Consider the following 15,844-nt stretch of genomic DNA (forward strand, 5'->3'; position numbering starts at 1 on the left):
CAAAAGTTAGGGATAAAAAAAATGAATATGAAAAAGCTCGCTGAGATTGTACGCAACTCAGGCAAGAATGAGCGTCTCGATGAGCCGAAAACCCGAAAGGGCGGTTCATGCAAAAATGAGATTGATAACAAAGACAAGTAACTATATGTGGCGAAACACCATCACTCCTTGGGGCATCTGCAGCTGTCAATGATTGTCTTCATCAGAAGCTTCTGTACTCGTGAATTCAAAATTGCTATGAAAAGTAGCGGTCATCGTGTTCAATGTACCACCAACCAATAAAATTACCATTTTCCAAGCTTTGTAAATCTGTGAAGTCATGCCTTTGGCAGACTCTCACTCTGCTACATCAATTTGAGCCTGTGCTTTTGTTTGAAACTCTACTCTCTTCCTACTTTCAATGCTATATACAAAATATTTCCTTTCTATTTGATAATGTCAATGTATGAAACAAACATTTTTGAAAATTGAAAAATCTTTTCCTGTCTATTTTGAAAGCAAACCTGAGCAATAGGGTACATTTCAATGAAACATGCATGAATAAAGGTGTCAATGTCTATTCCAATACGTATTACAAGCAGATTGTTCCCCAGGATGATCTGTGGTCAATGGCAAGAATGAAAAAACCAGAATGGAAGTTTGAAAGAAATACAAATGAAAAGCTCGCTAAGTTGAAAACCCGAAAGGGCGGCTTAGGCAAAAATGAGCACCCCGCTGATTGACAACCTATGAAGGCAATTCAGGCAAAAATGGGGCAATGAAAAGAATTTATTCCCGGTGAACCGAAAACCCGAAAAGGCGGTTCAGGCAAAAATGGGATTGAAAAATGAAAAAGAAAGAATGAAAAAATGAAAACCATTGACCACAGATGCGAACATCCAACGTTTACCCAGCACTGACACGCCTAACAAACGGCGATCTGTATCCAAGAATCTTCCAAGGGTCCCTCCTCTACAAGTTTTATTGCCCTCAGCCATGGCTTCAATACGTCTCTCAACGACGGTCTCTCCAAAGAGGATTTCTATGTGAATATGTTATAGCACGAGTCACTACGTGCCCAATCTTCCAATGTTTCGTCTGTCTCTGTGAAATTTCCCTGCCAAATTACAAACCCCAATCATGCATTCTCGAGCATTCATACATGCATAATCACGCATTCTATGTGTTCATACATTCAATGATCTTGTTACACCATACATACATTTTGCATTTCCAATCTCAACTTTCAATTCAGTTCCCATCCCAATTCCAATTCAACTGTCAATTCAATTCAATTTCAACTGTCAATTCAATCCAATCTCAAAACTCAAGTTCAACTCAGTTTCCACTTTCAATTCAGTTCAATCTCACTTTCAATTCAACTCAATTTCAATTTCCAACTCAACTCAATCTCAATTTCAATTCAACTCAATTTCAATTTCCAGTTCAATTCAATCTCAATTTCCAATTCAATTCAATTTCAACTCTCAATTCAGTGTCTATGTTTGTACCTCTGATTATTTTCAACTTTCAATGTCTCCTTCAATGTCAACTTTCAATTCAATTCAAGTCAATGTTAATCCACTCCCAATTTGCTTTTGGGCCAACAATAATGGTCATGTCTATCTTCAAATCAAGTCAATATCAACTTACTCTCAATTTGTATCTTGCTACATGTCTTGTTATTGGTCAAGTGGCTAGTTCGCTCCAAAGAACAGCTTGTACATGCTTATATGCCTATACTTCCGGACAAACGACAAGTTCGATCCAAAGAACAGTTTGTACCCTTGCTTATGTTTTGTTAACGGTCAAACGACAAGTTCGATCCAAAGAACAGTTTGCACCTACTTACATGTTGTGATATTAGTCAAGCAGCAAGTTCGATCCAAAGAACAGCTTGTATCTATCCTTTTGTCTATATCTCCGGTCAAACAGCAAGTTCGATCCAAAGAACAGTTTGTACCTGTCTATCTGTTTGTATCATCAATCAAGCGGCAAGTTCGATCCAAAGAACAGCTTGTATCTGCCTATATGTCTATGTCTCCGGTCAAGTAGCAAGTTCGATCCAAAGAATAGCTTGTACCTGTCTCACATTTCTATCCCCGGTCAAGTAGCAGGTTCGATCCAAAGAACAACTTGTACCCATCCCCTGTTTGTGCTTCTTGGTCAAGTGGCAAGTTCGATCCAAAGAACAGCTTGTACCTATCTTCTGTCCCCTGGTTTGTCTACCCTGTCAATGTCTACCTGGATCCCCAGTGACATGACATGCTTTGTAGAATCCTGTTGTTTGTCTTGCATTCATAATCAAAATGTTGCATGGCATTCATGTTTTTGAAAATGTGAGAAGCATATTTTTATGTCCAAAAACAGTGCAAATGTTAATATTTAAGTATCTTCGTCCCGTCAAATCAAAGACTTCGTCTCTTGACTCTCCGGACAAAGAAACTTAAATAGGGGCAGCTGTTATACCCTAATTTTGGACCTAAAAATACTTGTTCAAAATTTTCTTTCATCTTTGATATATGTCTATTATTCTTGAAGAATTGCCAATTTGCTATTGTTTACACTGACATTTTACTCTGCTTTATCTCTCAACTTAGCTTTACAAATCTTTTCAACTGTGTATTTGTCCATGTTTTCTTGCATTTCAAGTCATCCAAAACTTTTTCTTGCATTTCAAGTCATTTGAATTTGTCTCTAATCAATTGCATCTTTCTCTGCATTTTATTTCAATATTGTTTGCAAAATTCATGGAAAAGAGTATTTTAGTCATTTCCTGCATTCAAACTCATTTTAGTCCTTGAAAATTGTTGGTTCTTTTCAATTGGTTTGTATAAGTCCATGTTTCAATCTCATATCAAAATCCATTTCAAAAATTGCATTTGAAGTCATTTTAAGTCAGTTTAGCCCCTAGGGGCATTTTAGTCATTTCCTGTGTTAAGATTTCTTTTAATCTTTAAAAATTGTCTCTGAGTCTTTTAGTTTGCTTATATAAACTCTTGCTTTAGTTCCCTGACAAAAAACCATTTTAAAATTGCATTTGAGTCATTTTGAGTCATTTTAGTCCCTAGGGGCATTTTGGTCATTTCACACAAAATTTTGACAGAGAGAGGTTACTTTAAAGTACCTCATTTAAGTAATTGGTTCATTTTAGTCCGTTTTGTTATTTTTAATAGTTTCACTTTACGTTATTTTCCATTTACCAAATTTTAATTTAATTTAATTTTTTAATTTTTCATTTTAGTCTTAAAATTTCTAGAAATTGCACTTAGGTTCTTTCCTTCCATTTTATTTTTCTGTCAAAGATTTTTTCAATTTGCATTTTAGTCCCTATTTTTTCCTATTATTTTTATTTTAGTCCTCTTGTTAGTTTTTATTTTATTTTTTTGGGTCTGTTTCCTTCTATAAGTTCTATTATTTCATTTTTAGTCCTTTGCAGTCTAGTCCTTGTTTTCTAACAAATTGCAGATCAGTCCAAAGTCAAGTCCAGTGTCCAATCCATGTGTCAGCCCACAATTGGTCCAGAAGACCATGTGTCAGCCTATAAAAGGCCACCTCACTGTACAAGTCAGAGATCACCATTCATTTTTTGCCAAATCACCACAAACACGTTCCTTCACTCTCTCTCCACCAGAGGTGAATCAAAAGCCTCAAAACAGCAAGAACAAACTCATGAACCTCATGAACACGCAAACCCTAACAAACTTCCTCCGCCGCTAAAACCACCGTAACAGAATCTCAACCACCGTAACAAACACAAATCCACATCAATCCACTACAAATCCACACCAATTTCATCACAAGAGAATCGAATTCAACAATTATTACGCAAAACCAGTTCGAATTCACAAAAAAAACTCTCAGAAGTTTCCAGAAGAATCATCATCATCGAGTTTTACCTTCGCAATTCAAACGTAGATTCATCACCAACGATGACGAACCCAACGTGATCACGAAGGATTTGGTGAGAAGAGAAGAAGAAAGATCGAATTCGAAGCTGAACCAGAGGAGAAGAAAGATCAAATTCGAAGTTGAACCAGAGAAGAAGAGGAACGTGTTCATCTGTTCGAAGCAACAAAGAAATACTCACCAGAAGATCAGAGAATAAATTCAAGAAGTTTCTTGCACCTTCTCCTTTGAATCTCTGAATTGAACAACAGACATCTCATTCTCCATCTTATATTCTTGGTCTTTATCTTTTTTATACTTTAAAGTTCATGCAAAAATTAGAATGTAATACCTGGGAATTCTTGTACTTTACCTTATGCTTTTAATTTCTTGCAAGACCATAACATGTATCTAGGTCAATGATGTAAAGGGACAATGGACTCTAATGATGTACACCGACACAAGCACCGACACATGCACACACATCACATAGATACTTTAGATGTATGTTTAGGATATGTATGCTTAGATGTATGTCTAGGAACTTTGAAACTTAGAAAAATCTCTTTTCCAAAAAATATGAACAACATCACTCAAATTATTTTCTAAATAAACCTTGGGATCAAAATCCCATTGTATTTTCCTTTTCTTTTCTTAAATAAAATCTTAATGAATCTTAATAATACTTAGACTTTCTTTTGCAAAATAACTAACTCAACCTCACAATTTCACAATCTTATGCCCTTAGGCCTCTTTCTATTCTTCAAAATCCCATTTTCAAACTTAAAATCAACCAACAAAAACAAAAAAAAACATTTTTGGAAGAGAACTACGATGGATTTGATCCCTTAAAAGGGTACGTAGGCAAGGAAACAATATTCCTTCAATTCAAATAAAATAAAAATTCAAATATCTTCTTCTCCCTCCAATTCCTGACTTAGTAAACTCTTAGGTGTAAATATCATTTCTCAAATAGCATTTAAAAATAAAGTGCGCGCGTAGAAAGTAAAGACGGTTCCTATAGGATACTATAGTCGTTATGGGTGCCTAACACCTTCCCGTAGCGAAAACAACTCCCGGACCTCGATTCTCAAGGGTTTTTCTTATTTTTCCCTTCCCAAAAAAAATGAGATATCAAAGGTTAAAAAGGTTCAAACGTAATCAATGTTTGACACCCGAAAAACCAAGATAAAACAATACTCGATGTAGTTTTTCCACCAGGGAAGATGCCTAATATCTACAACGCTCTGATAGTTCATGGTCGAGATACTGTTGGCAAAGAAATTAACGTAACTTATGAAATACAAAAATTGTTAGGAAATATAAAGTTAGAGTTGTAGCTATGATTGCTACAGGTGGTCTAAAGAGAGGAATGCATGTGATTGACACGGGAGCTCCCCTAAGTGTTCCAGTCGGCGGAGCAACCCTAGGTCGAATTTTTCAACGTGCTTGGAGAGCCTATTGATAATTTAGGTCCTCTAGATACTCGCACAACATCTCCTATTCATAGATTCACGCCTGCCTTTATACAATTAGATACAAAATTATCCATTTTGTCACATGAATTAAAGTAGAAGATCTTTTAGCTCCTTATCGTCGTGGCGGAAAATAGGAATTTTCGGTGGAGCTGGGGTAGGTAAAATAGTACTGATTATGGAATTGATCAATAACATTGCCAAAGCTCATGGAGGTGTATCCGTATTTGGTGGAGTAGGTGAGCGTACTCATGAGGGAAATGATCTTTATATGGAAATGAAAGAATCCAGAGTAATTAATAAAAAAAATATTGCACAATCAAAAGTAGCTTTAGTCTACCGGTAAAAGAGCTGAACTTTGTTAAAATGCAGAAAGTCGCATAAATGACATTAAAGTTGCAAAAATTTTCATATTTCTTAAGAAAATTTGTTAGTATAATTAAAGTGTCTATTTTGTATGTTAATATTACCAAATTGTCCTTTATTTGTATATGTATTAAATTTAACTTTTCATATTTCAAGACAAGTTAGTAATATTAATCAGGGGTATGTTTAGGAAAAAAATAATAAATGCATCTAGTAATTTAAAATAGGTTTATATTTAGAGACAAATTTTTAGTCAAAATTGAGCTTAAATATAGGAACAGAGTGAGCATTAATTATTAGATTACTTCCATGTGAGGCAATGTAGTTTTGGCGGACAAATTTTTGAAGTAGTAGAATGGCGGGATTATTAAAGGCTTAACTATAGGTTATTTTAGTAATTTGGTGCATTAGGGTTAGGTAGCTTGACCAGACAAAATTTAAGAAGAAGAGAAGAGAAGAGAAGAGATCAATCACCCCGCTATCACGTTAGCCCACATACTTAACAGTTAACACAAGTATCCATACAAGTTTTTATATACAACCCTCCGACATCACGTTTAATGCTATTTAATTCATTGTGATTCTATTAGAAAACATAATCAATCATCTCTTTAATGTATTGGACTAGTGTAACGCCCCGTGCCAAGCACGGGATACATTTTATTTAAATTTTTTTAGCGGCCTTTACACATAAATAAGATTTTTTTTAGATATTATTTGACTTTTTTAGTTTGATTTCATTCAGAATTTTGATATTATGTAGTACTTTATCTTCATATTTAAAATTGAGACAGAGTCGGCAGGGACATGCCAACTCTGCTTGAAATACTGAGAAAAAGTACAACTATGCTTAAAATATAAAAAAAACTATAAATAATACTATATTCTTAAAAATATATCTAATTAATAAGATGTATGATTACCTCTGTTATAATCTACCATTATGGCTCTGCCCTCTCTTTAGAAATCGTTTCCCTTTTTTTTTCCAAGCAAACACTTCCTCCTTCTTAATGTTCCTAACCGAAACCCACAAACTAAAACCTCCATCAAACATGGGGAAGAAAAAAGTAGGAGATCTATGTCAACCCCACTCAATTTCTTGCAAGTTCTTCAACTCCTCAATGGTGATCCTAAGAGTAAGGTTAAAAAAATTCTTCTGGTATGCTAATGTGGGATAGATCATGCAACTAAAAATAAAGGTAATTGTTTTACCATTTATTAAAAAATATATTTACTAAAAGGATTGTGGAAAAAAAAAATCTTCTTCATCAAAATAAGCATACATTTTCTTTAGTTCTTTTTGTCTCCATAATTTAACCGTTGAAATTGATCTTAGTTGATTGAAAAGAATTTTATAACATCATTTTCCAATCTCTAAAGAAACAAATAAAATGGTTCAAGTAAATGAATAAATATATACGTGTTAATGGTATTAAATAATCAAGTTGGTAGTTATAAATACTTGCCTAGGAACAACTTAACTTTTGCCAACAAAATTGTCAGATTCGCCTTTTTAAATTTACCAGAAGATAGAAAAAAGAGTAGGTTCAAACTGATATCTCTTAAAAAATTTGACAAATAATTAAAATAATAATTAAATATCATAATGTGTTATATATTAGAAATAAAAACAAACCGAATTCACCCATTCAAATTCAATTCAATGTTCTTGTAATGTATCTTTGTATTCTCTTTCAATATCCACCACAATTGGTTTAATTTCTTTCATTCTTCAAGGCTTACTTAAGTAAAATATATTTTATTGAATCCTTATTATTTTTAGTATGGAATGAGTGCGGAAGCTAGGAAAGTCAATTGGGTTAAGTGAGATAAGGTGTGTCTTGGTCGATATAGTTGTTGCTTGGGGGTTTGTATAATGCAGAATTTTAACTTATCTTTGTTACATGAATGGTTTTGGAGGCTAATATGGATCAATGAGTTTGCATTTTAAAGTTTTAGCTTCTTAGAATAGGTTGGGTGAGTTCATGTGAAGAGTGGGGACAGCTAGGCGTATGTGTGGTAAAATTATTTCCATGGTGTTAAAATAGGGGCTGAGATGGGGATTAGAAATTGGTTTGATGACAACTTGATGATAGTGGAGAGTACTGAGAAAAATACTCCTCTTTTTGCCCTGATTCGTGGTTGTAGAGTGGTCCTTTGTGTGATATATTTAGAAGGACTTTTGAGTTATATCAAAATAACTCTATGCCATGTAAGGAGATGCGTTGGTTAGGGTAGGATGGGGTGGAGACGATGTCATAGAATTTTCTTGAAATGAGGTGCAGGGGATATATTGTTATTTGTTGGACAACATTATTTTTAAGGTTAGCATTTTTTATAAGTTTCTTTAAAGTTGATCATGGTGAATGGTACCCTGACAAAGGGGTATACCATCTAATGATGCAAGTGGAGCATGATGAACCTATGGCTCTAAAAAATCTCATTAGGAACAAAGTAGCTCCTCTAAATGTCTCTCTCTTTTCGTGGAGGCTCTTGAATATCTGAATTCTAACAAATGGCAACTTAGCTTGATGGAGTATTTAAAATATGGACTTATTTTTATGTTCTGGCAGATGTGAAAAAGAGAAAAATTATCTTTTTTATTTTTAGTGTGAATTCTTTGGTAGCATATGACATGATATTCTAAAGTGGTTGGAATTATTGTGTTCTTCCAATTAATTATTGTGAGGGTACTCTTCATTTCAGTGGTTCTCAATTGTTCCAAAAAAAAAGTTCGTTTTAGTTTTCAGTTGATTTTATTGACTTGCATTTGGATTATTTGGAAAGACAAAAATTCTTACATTTTTGTCACAAGAACCAGTTTATGGTGTTGTTAGATAAATTTACAATTTTCGTTTACTGGTTACAAAATGCTAAGAAATTATGTACGTATTTTGAGTTGAAATGTTGGTGGAATAATATTTCTACTTGTCTTGGTTATTCTACCTCATGATTTGGTTCTTTTGTATCTATGCATCTTGAACTTTGTATGTTCCTTTGTTCGGCACATCTTGTGCTTGAAGGGTTTTTAATATAATTGATTTGACGTCTTCATACAAACAAAATCCACCCCAGTCAAGACACCAACTACATCAATATATAATTTATTTCATGTTGTTAGAAAGGGATGGGGGTTTGAAATTAGTTTGATGATAAAAATATGATTCAAATTACATTTCATGTCGTAAGAATCATTGAAAACATCATATGCAGTGTAAACGAATACACGTTTGTAGGGACCAAAGAAAATTTAGATATTTTGACTTTTGTGTTGATTGTAAAATTCAGTTTGTATTCATTGTGTGATGGTCTATACGAACCACTGTTGCAAGCAACATCAAATGAGGAAATCGTGAACACCATTCCCTCTTGGAGTTGCTCCTTGAAGTTGTAGATCAATGTTCTTCGTATAGACGCACCTATTCGATCACCCTAGCTAACAAAGATTAAAACACTACACAAAAAAATACAAAAAACAAAAACGGTATGAAAAATGTACCTTTCTATCCATTAGAACCAACTTCATAGAAAATGGTAGTTTTTTATTTTTGTAGTCTTGAACAAACCAAGCACGAACAACCCTTACAACTAATGTCCACGATTGTTTTCTTGGCGAAACATCAGAGATAAAGTCGTGTTTCGTAGACATTTTTCTTTGCAATAGAAAAATTACAGAAATAACTTAGAATATAGATATCAGAGAACCAGAGAACAGAAAAAGAAGAGCTATATTTTTTGATTGTTGTGTACTCGTACCGAAAAGTGTTTCTATTTATATAGAAAAATAGTGCCATAATGGTAAATATCTATTAATTATTAATTTGACCGTTTTAAAATGAATATTATCAACGTATTTAATATTATAAAATGTGCATTAAACGATTAGATTATATTACATGTAATCTACAAAAAATTAACTTCATAGCATTTGAAATTTAATAATATCTTATTAATATTAAGTAATATAATTTTGTAACGAATAAAAATTAATTATTAATTTGTAACCTACCAAATTTTTAATGTACCATATAAATGTTAATCGAATAATAATTATATTAATAATTATTTGATTGTAACATACAAATTTTTAATGTAACATATAAATTTTAATCGAAACAATTATTATATTAATAATTATTTGATTGTAACCAACTATGTATTTTATGTACAATTTAATGTTTTAAAAAAACGGTTTTCAATAATAATTATAATTATTAAGCTTGTATTAAAAATTAGGAGAAATATTTGGAACAAATGCCAAGTAGGATTATGATGATGTGGTCATCTTTAGAGGAGAGGATTTTGGAATAGGCTATTTCTAAAAACTCTAAATTGTTAGTATAAAGATTACATTAAACACAGAGAATTAAAAACAAGAACATTACGTTTTACCAATAATAAATAGTGTGCAAGTTGAATGTTTTACCAAAATCACTCAATAAATAGTGTGCAAGTTGTATGTTTTACCAAAATCACTCTGTGTGCAAGTTGTATATTTTAAAATAGTGGTCCCTACAGAATCACTCAATAAATAGTGTGCAAGTACCAGAACCTAATACCTAGCCTTGTTGTTTTGTTTCTTTGTCCTTTGTCTTTGTCTTTGACTTAGGGCTTTTCATTAGGGTTTTTTCTTATTCATCTGTATTTTGCTCAACAGGCAAAGGTATGATCTTTTTCAATTTCACTTTTTCGACAATTTTCTTTAATCTGGGCTTTTTTGTTTTTGTATCTTTTTTCCCTCCTTCCCATAGCTTTTGGTTTAGTGTGGTTCTTTAATATATTTAAGATCAGATTGATTGAAGTGGTGTTTGAGTGTCTGATCCATGTTGGTTGGTGTACATTTGATCGCTTATATTTTCTTAAATTATTAGGGTTTTCTACAAGTTAGTGTCGTGTTTGAAGTCCATGTTATTGTCATTACTTCATCTATAAAGTAGTATTTAAATTTTTATAATATTTGAGTTGATTAATGTAGGTCCATCAAATACTATGGAAGAAGCTCTGATGGAAATAGATGACTGTTATCAGGAGCAGATCATGCCTGAGGCTGATACTCTTCCATTTGCTAGAAGGTTAGTTTTTTAAACCTAAACCCTTTTCATTCTAATGTTGTTTGCTTGGATTGATGAGTTATTATATTTTTTTTTGTAGCTATCAACTTGAAGCATTGGATAAAGCGATTCGCGAAAATACTATAGTGCACATGGAGACTGGTTGTGGAAAAACTTTGATAGCTATCATGCTTCTTCGAAGCTACGCTTATCACCTCAGAAAGCCTTCTCCTTACATTGCTGTTTTTTTGGTTCCCAAAGTTGTTTTGGTTTCTCAAGTATTATGCTGCCACTTTCATCACTTTTACAATAACTTTGCGAATTTCAGATACATTCTCTGATGATGAATGATTTCTATGTGATGATTGAGGATTCACTGTGCTTGTTGTTTATTTACTTATGTATTATAGCAAGCTCAGGCTTTGAGAAATCACACTGATTTGAAAGTTGGAATGTATCGGGGAGACATGGGTGTTGACTTCTGGGATGGAGCTATATGGAAAGAAGAAATGGAGAAACATGAGGTGAGAATCATTGCATTTCAATGGCCACTAGAATACGTCATTGTTATTTTATAACAATAATCTATCTGTTTGAGTTATATATGAAATATTCTTCTAAACTTTATTTGTTTGTACTACGCAAATTCCAATCAATATGTACTATATATATTTTTTAAACGGCTAAAATATATTAACGGTGCAAACCAAAGAACAAGACGGTCTAAGCACGCAAAAACAAGACATCCATTTTCTGTTTTTCGAATATTCAACTGACCAGATTATTCTGAATATACATATTATAATTTGTTATTATAGTCTTAGTATGATGTTTCTGAAAGTTATCTTTAACGGATTGGTAATCACTTCTGGCAATGCTTTTGAATGTACCAGGTGCTTGTTATGACTCCTGCAATATTGCTTTCTTGCTTGAGGCATAGCTTTATCAAACTGAATATGATAAAGGTTTTAATAATGGATGAATGCCATCATGCTTCTGGTAGACACCCATATGCTTGTATCATGACTGTAAGTGTGTGTTATTAAGTTATATATACTCTTTACTTGATTTTGTTTTAACTTCTTTGTGTATTTGAACTTACCGTAGTATATTTTGGTCGCAATATGTTAGTATACACTTATTTCCAGTGACTAAGTAATGAAGAAGATTGAAGTGGTGGTTACTTTTGTCTGATTGTGTGCAGGAATTTTATCACCATCAATTAAGATCTGGTATCACCGAGCTTCCTCGAATTTTTGGGATGACTGCATCCCCAATTAAGTCGAAAGGTATATATACAAGTGATAGGATCCCACATGAGAAGGCAACTAATGATAAGGGTATGATGGGCAAACCCCAAATATGAAGTGTTTATGAAAGGAAGGCTAAGAAGACCGGTGATTAAGTTTACTAATTAGGTTTAAGTAGATTATTAATAAGTGGTCTATTAGGATTAAAAAATAAGAGGCCCATTAGGGTTATATACTAGAATGTTCTCTTTATTTGTATATAAAGGGGAATTCTTAGGAGTTTATTTTCTGTCAAAAATGTCATCTTATTTTAACTTTATTTTCTATTTTCAAGTTTTTGGACAGAAAATGATGAGAATAAAACATATTTATAAAGTAAAAACAAAGTGAAATCTTTGTGAAAAACGTTTTTTTTCTGAACAGAACAGACCCTTATTCTACACCAATTGAAAGATGAAACCTTAACTCCTCAGTAGTCCTCACCTCATTGGAACTAAGCGATTCTTCAAGCAACAATGAAGTCTTATGTAAAGCATCTTTCTGAATGTCCAATGCGTATACACAACCATTATGTGACTCATCAGCAACCAAATTGCGCAATGCTAAGGTGTCAAAACCGTTGCCACATGTCGCATCAATGACTGTATCCCCTTTCTGGACAACATGTTTCCATACCCTGGTAGGAACAAAAACAATAACTCATATCGAGGTTAAAGCATTATCATCACAAAGTATATAGATAAGGCAAATGTTAACTTGTGCCCTTTAAGGCACATGTTAAGGAGCTTTTTATAGAAATATACGCCTCAAAAGTCGTGTAGTCAACTTTTAAAAAGTTAAAATATCATGTTTTTCAATTCAAAGTTGTTTTTTTTTGGTTCCTTAACATATACCCTTAGGGCACAAGTTAACATGACCCGATAGATAAATATGAAATAATAACTCATATAAGTAACACAATGTATGTCAGAGAGTTGTAAAAAGCAAGCATGCCCACTGCCCAGTAGACTTCTGCAACAAATGTGGAAATTGTTCACGTTTAACTCAAACCAAGCTACTATAGAATCAATGAAGCTGAAAATGTATACATAAAAGGAATCCTCTAAAGATAAAGCAAAGAGAATTTTCCACAAACGATTAGGACTTCTTAAAAAATTAAACTGCTCATTATTCTGTGATACTAGTGCAGCATGTAAGCTATTTCAAGTGTAATCCTCACATAAAAATTAAACATACAGTGTAATTTTCTAGTAACATTCTCATAAAACGTCAACATATCAGTCTGCGTGAGCATAGCTCAAGTTGGTAGGGACATCACATTCTATATGCAGGGGCCAGGGTTAAAACCCCGGATTTCCCACTTATTCACTTTAAAGGTGAATTTCTAGCCACTAGGCTACTTGACAAAAAAAAAAAAATGAAAACGTCAACATAGCAAAACCTTATTCAAACGAGGGTTTTAAAGAGAAGGAGAAAAGAGTGAAAAATTTCATTTCAGGTATAGAATGATAGATAACCGTGAAATGTAATGTCCTTGCTCTTATGTAGTTTCATATTCATAAGCAGTATACTTCTTATTCAAAAGAAACATTTAACCGCCAATTCCATCTTTCCCTAAAACACTTCATACAAACATTCTATAAGTTAAAAAAAAGGTATAACCTTATTAGAATTTTGATTGGATCTAACTCAACCCCAATAGCTAGCTCAAGTGGCGAGGAGTGTCACCTTCATATAGCCACTATTCATATCACTATCCCATGTGAAACTCTCAACATCTCTCATCTGAAGCATGACTCGTATGGCCCAATAAATTTATAATAGTCCCTGATACCATATTAGAATTTGGATTTCAGGTTACAAAAGTCCTTCTATCAATTCTACGACTAAAAACAGCCACGTGGCCCAATCATTTCATGCCACGCGGCACCAATACCAATATTTTTGCAAAGTACAGGGACCAATACCAATATTTTTACAAAGTACAGGGACTAATACCAATAGTTTTGTGTTTTTTTTTAACAGAAAGTTAATAGAGGGACCAATACCAATATTTTTACAAAGTGCAGGGACCAATTCCAAACAAAAAAAAGTGCAGGGACCAATGCCAAAATCTGATGAAAGTGCAGGGACTAAAGGCATATTTAAGCCAAAAAATTATTACCAAGTTTTTCCACGCCGCCGCAACTTCAAGAAAAAAGGTGAACATAATTATTTCCTTAGTGGACAGAAATGATGTTTGTGGAACAGATGAAGAGCAATTATGTGCAGTGGCTAAAGATTATTTTGTTAATTTTTTTACTGCAAGAGAGTGACACGACACCTGTCATTGAAGCTATCGGTGCATCCATCACAATGGAGGATAATAATTTACTTGTAGCACCTTTTGTTATTGAAGAATTTAAAGCCGCAATTTTCTTTATGAAGCCAGACAAGTGTGCAGGACCGGATGGTTTTAATCCGGGGTTTTTCCAAAAGTTTTGGTCAATTTGTGGTGAGGAGCTTTTTAATAAATGTCGTAATTGTTCAAAAAAAAAAATAAATAAATGTCGTAATTGGTTAGAAACAGGTATTTTCCCTTCTTCTTTTTGATGAAGTTAGTAAAACGTGACAATAATAATTTAAAAAAATATTAACTTTTTAAATAAATAAATTTTATCTTTACTAAGGCCTAGGTCGATTGGAGGAATGGAGTGAAAGACTAAAGCAACATCTGAATTAGCTCCTACCTTTGCCAAGAAATCAGCACATTGATTACCTTATCTGAGAGTATGGTGGAGAGAATAATTGTGGTTTGCCAAAAGGTCCTTGATATCATGAATGAGAACAACATATATGTGGAACTGTTGGGTGTCTCCCAAGATGAGGTTGATGGATAGGAGAGAGTCTGAATAACATACCAAATTAGCCATACCTCTATCAATAGCCAATTGCAATCCCTGGCGAATAGCAGTGAGCTCGGGCAAAAGGACGTCGTTAGTGTTAGGGATGTAGCCTGAGAGATAGAACCCCGCGTTGTTACAGAGAAGACCACCGAAACCGGCACGGCTAGGAGAACCAATGCAACTTCCGTCAAAGTTCAGAATGGGACCGGCATGGTTGCTGCTGTTCCACTTAACAGAACGATCAGTTTGGGCAGCAATGGTTTGAGGAACATATTGTATTGCTTTCACTCGATTCGTTGTAATTCAGTTATTGTTGGAACATATGTGGAAATTGAGTAATTGATTAAACACAAATTCCCACAATGGGTAGAACTAATGTAGTGTGAATTAAAAAAAGTGGAAGTCCCACATCGGATGGATCACACATTAGTAGTGTTTTTTTTTTTGACCGAACACACATTAGTAGTGTTTATATAGTGGGGATGTGCCTCTAATAGGGGTACATAATTATGTGAACGAAGTAAGCACTAGAGAAAAAATATATATTGATATATATTAGGCATGGCAATGGGGCGGGGTGGGGACGGGTTTTATCTTCCCCATCCCCATACCCTATTCTCATATACTTACCCGTTACTCTACCCATACCCAACTGGGATGAGAAATCGAACCCCATCCCCGTCCCCGACGGGTTCGGGGATCCCATCCCCGTACCCGCAGTGAATTATTTTTTAATAAAAAAAGTTTTTTTTTTCCAACCCCAATGGTAATTTTGTAAAGCATTATGTTCCCTTTAACATTTCCTTAACATAATGATTTGGTTGCTCCTTTAAAAAATCAAAGGCAATTTTTATAACATGAGAATTATTAAACCAAATAACATAACATGATCTAGGATTGTGTTTCTATTTATATAAAAAGGGGTAAAAAAATAATTTTTTTACATTTGG

The 15,844-nt window shown here is 33.6% G+C and overlaps 1 protein-coding gene across 1 annotated transcript; it reads left to right on the top strand.

The window, feature by feature from the left end:
• The first annotated feature begins 10,280 nt into the window (after nucleotides 1–10,280).
• On the top strand, nucleotides 10,281–12,484 carry LOC146955774 (endoribonuclease Dicer homolog 2-like). Its single transcript, XM_085723717.1, has 6 exons — nucleotides 10,281–10,371; nucleotides 10,684–10,780; nucleotides 10,860–11,037; nucleotides 11,170–11,283; nucleotides 11,653–11,787; nucleotides 11,964–12,484. Exons 2-6 carry the CDS (start codon nucleotides 10,698–10,700, stop codon nucleotides 12,123–12,125), a joined length of 672 nt encoding a protein of 223 aa, XP_085579843.1. The 5' UTR covers nucleotides 10,281–10,371; nucleotides 10,684–10,697; the 3' UTR covers nucleotides 12,126–12,484.
• The last annotated feature ends 3,360 nt before the right edge of the window (nucleotides 12,485–15,844 follow it).

Source organism: Medicago sativa, chromosome 1, assembly GCF_051527215.1.
Source record: "Medicago sativa cultivar Bolivia chromosome 1, Bolivia_mono, whole genome shotgun sequence".
In the NCBI taxonomy this organism is placed as follows: Eukaryota; Viridiplantae; Streptophyta; class Magnoliopsida; order Fabales; family Fabaceae; genus Medicago; species Medicago sativa.